The following is a 2,679-nucleotide window of genomic DNA, read 5'->3' on the forward strand; positions in this document are numbered from 1 at the left end:
CCTTCACCTTGCAAACATCTCCACACCAACATGGCGGGATGTTGGCATCTTTCTCCTTCACCTTGTCCAAAGATGCGTCCTCCCACTTGTTCGGCATGTCTTCTTGGTTAGCACACGGTGGCCTCGTCATGGAACCGGATGAAGCCATGCCTACAAAACCGATAATTCTTGGTTAACCCTAACCCCCACTTAACAATAACACAATCCTAACCATAGCATAACCCTAACACCAACATCAAACACACATACCCCTAACCCTAGCATACCATGAAAGCCTAACCAACCCAAATTAGCAAAGAAACTTAACATCATTCAACAAATATTTGCAAATCCAAGCCAAAACTAGGGTTTCCCCAAAGTAGCAAGATTTGAGCAAATGTGACAATTCCTATGGATGAAAACGAGGGGAACGGAGGAGATTACCTTAAGGGAGGGTTTGGCTTCGAAATCCACGGTCAAATACTCCGGATCTGAGGAGGATTTGAGAAGGGGAGAGAGGAGGGCAGAGGGGAGGCACTGAGCTTTTGGAATTGGCCGGTGCCGTATTCTCCACCGCCACCACGGCCCCATCCATCCATGTCACCTCTAAGACGCTTTGTCTTACGTCTTCCCCGTCTAAGGACCTTCAATTCTGGGTCCGGCCATAGTTGAACTCCATGATACTCCGGCCATTGTGATTGGTCCAAGTATGGCTGAAACCGGGGAGCCCATGTATTCTTTACCGTCATGATTGAGAACTCGGACTCCCTCACGGTAAGAGGGTGATTGATGTCCACATTCCTAACACGGGCTGCATTTAACAAGTGCGAGCATGGGAGATGAAGCAACGATGGCCTCATGCAGCTGCAATCACACCGTGTTAGGGAGACCTTGAAAGCGCGGCCTCCGTGTTGGTGGCCATCATTTGTGGTTCCTCCAGGCTCTTTCACCTCATACTTCCACTCGTTGTCGTCATATAGTACAGCTTCTTGGGAGTCTGCCTTTCGTGATTGAAAGTCCAACCATTCTTCAACCTTTGGTGGGAAATAGTACTTGTGCTTATCCTTGTTCTCACCAGCAATCTGCTTATCCGTCTCCATTGAATACTTCAAAAAGTATCCATTCATCTTGTCAAATGTGTATTGAACTATTGCCGTCACAGGTAATGCACGTACACCCTTGAGCACCTTATTGAAGCATTCTGCCATATTGCTTGTCATTTGACCGTACCTCCGGCCATCTTCATCGAAAGCACGTGCCCACATATTCCTTTCGACAATGTTCTTACTGAGAAATTCATGACCACCGGGGTCAAGTTTCTTGTGTCTGAGCAATGCATTGAACAATGTGGCAAACCGCTTGTTGGTGAAAGCGAGACAACAATCTTGAAGATCATCGGCCAACTCCTTGATACCACATGCCCTATAGAAGTTTGCACAAAAGTGCCTCGTGCACCATCGATGGTGCAACTTTCTATGTCCGGGAATGTCAACCACCACCGCATTGAGAATTCCTGGATGGCGATCCGATATGACACAAATTTCCCTTTCAGGCGGTAATACCCTTGTTCTCAATTGACACAAGAACCACTCCCAGTTATCATTGTTCTCCACCTCAACCAAAGCGAAAGCCAAAGGCAACACCCGGTTATTGGCATCACTTGCTATTGCAACCAATAAAGTGCCCTTGTATTGTCCGGTTAAGAACGCGCCATCAATGGCGATGACGGGCCGACAATGCTCAAAAGCCCTCATGCATTGCTCAAAGGCCCAAAATGCACGGCCAAATACTCGGACGGTCCTCCCATTGTGAATCAATGTTTGGTGCCCATGAGGCTCAACCACGTGAACCATGCCTGGGTTTGCAGTGACCATAGCTAACAACAACCTAGGGAGTCGGTTGTATGCTTCCTCCTAATTGCCATACAACATCTTGAATGCGGCTTGCTTTGCCTTCCATGCCTTGCCGTACTTCACCTTGTAATGAAAGATGGCTTTCACAAGGTCAATGACACTCTTGATGCTCATTGTTGGAAGTGTGGATATTTGGTTGGAAAGCCTATAAGCGATGAACTCGGACGTGAGTTGTCTGTGTTGTTGGTACACAAGCTTGCCATCCGCATTCTTGTGCCGGCACATGTGATTGGGTAGACAACTCACTATGCGCCAAGTGGGACCTCCTTTCCATGGCCTTGCACGCACAATCCATGGACAACTTGGCACTTCACATTTGACCGTGTAACGCACATTGACGTCCGAGTTGGCCACTTTATGTGGACGATAATGCGTAACCGAGTAGTTGTCGAGCCACATCTTCAATTCCAAGAAGGATTGAAACTCACAACCGGGATATATCCCGTTCTTGCCGTCTTCCAAATCACGGTGAGAACTTGGCCTAGCTCCAAGAGATATGCATTTGCCACCATCCACAACGGTTTCATCCGCGAGACTAAGATCCTTGAACAATGGTGTCTTGTGATCCCGCCCGAATACCTTCTTGAATGCTTGGGCCTCCTTCGGTGTGAACCCCTCCTCATCAACTTCTTCATCGGGACCATCGTCATCCGAGTCTGATGCATATGCACGGGAAAAAGGGATGGATTGGTCCATTGTCTCTTGCACATGATATTGGTCGAGATCACCCACATTGTTGTCATGGAGATCAACTTCGTTGTCATCCTCCTCGTACTCATCATTCTCC

At 47.9% G+C, this 2,679-nt stretch overlaps 1 protein-coding gene across 1 annotated transcript; it reads right to left on the reverse strand.

Annotated features, from left to right (window-relative positions):
* Positions 1-455: 455 nt before the first annotated feature.
* Positions 456-1,832, reverse strand: LOC147978895 (uncharacterized). Its single transcript, XM_087514936.1, has one exon. It carries the CDS (start codon positions 1,830-1,832, stop codon positions 456-458), a length of 1,377 nt encoding a protein of 458 aa, XP_087371062.1.
* Positions 1,833-2,679: the final 847 nt, after the last annotated feature.

Source organism: Triticum urartu, chromosome 3A (genome assembly GCF_056163025.1).
Source record: "Triticum urartu cultivar PI428250 chromosome 3A, HENAU_Tu73, whole genome shotgun sequence".
Classification (NCBI taxonomy): Eukaryota; Viridiplantae; Streptophyta; class Magnoliopsida; order Poales; family Poaceae; genus Triticum; species Triticum urartu.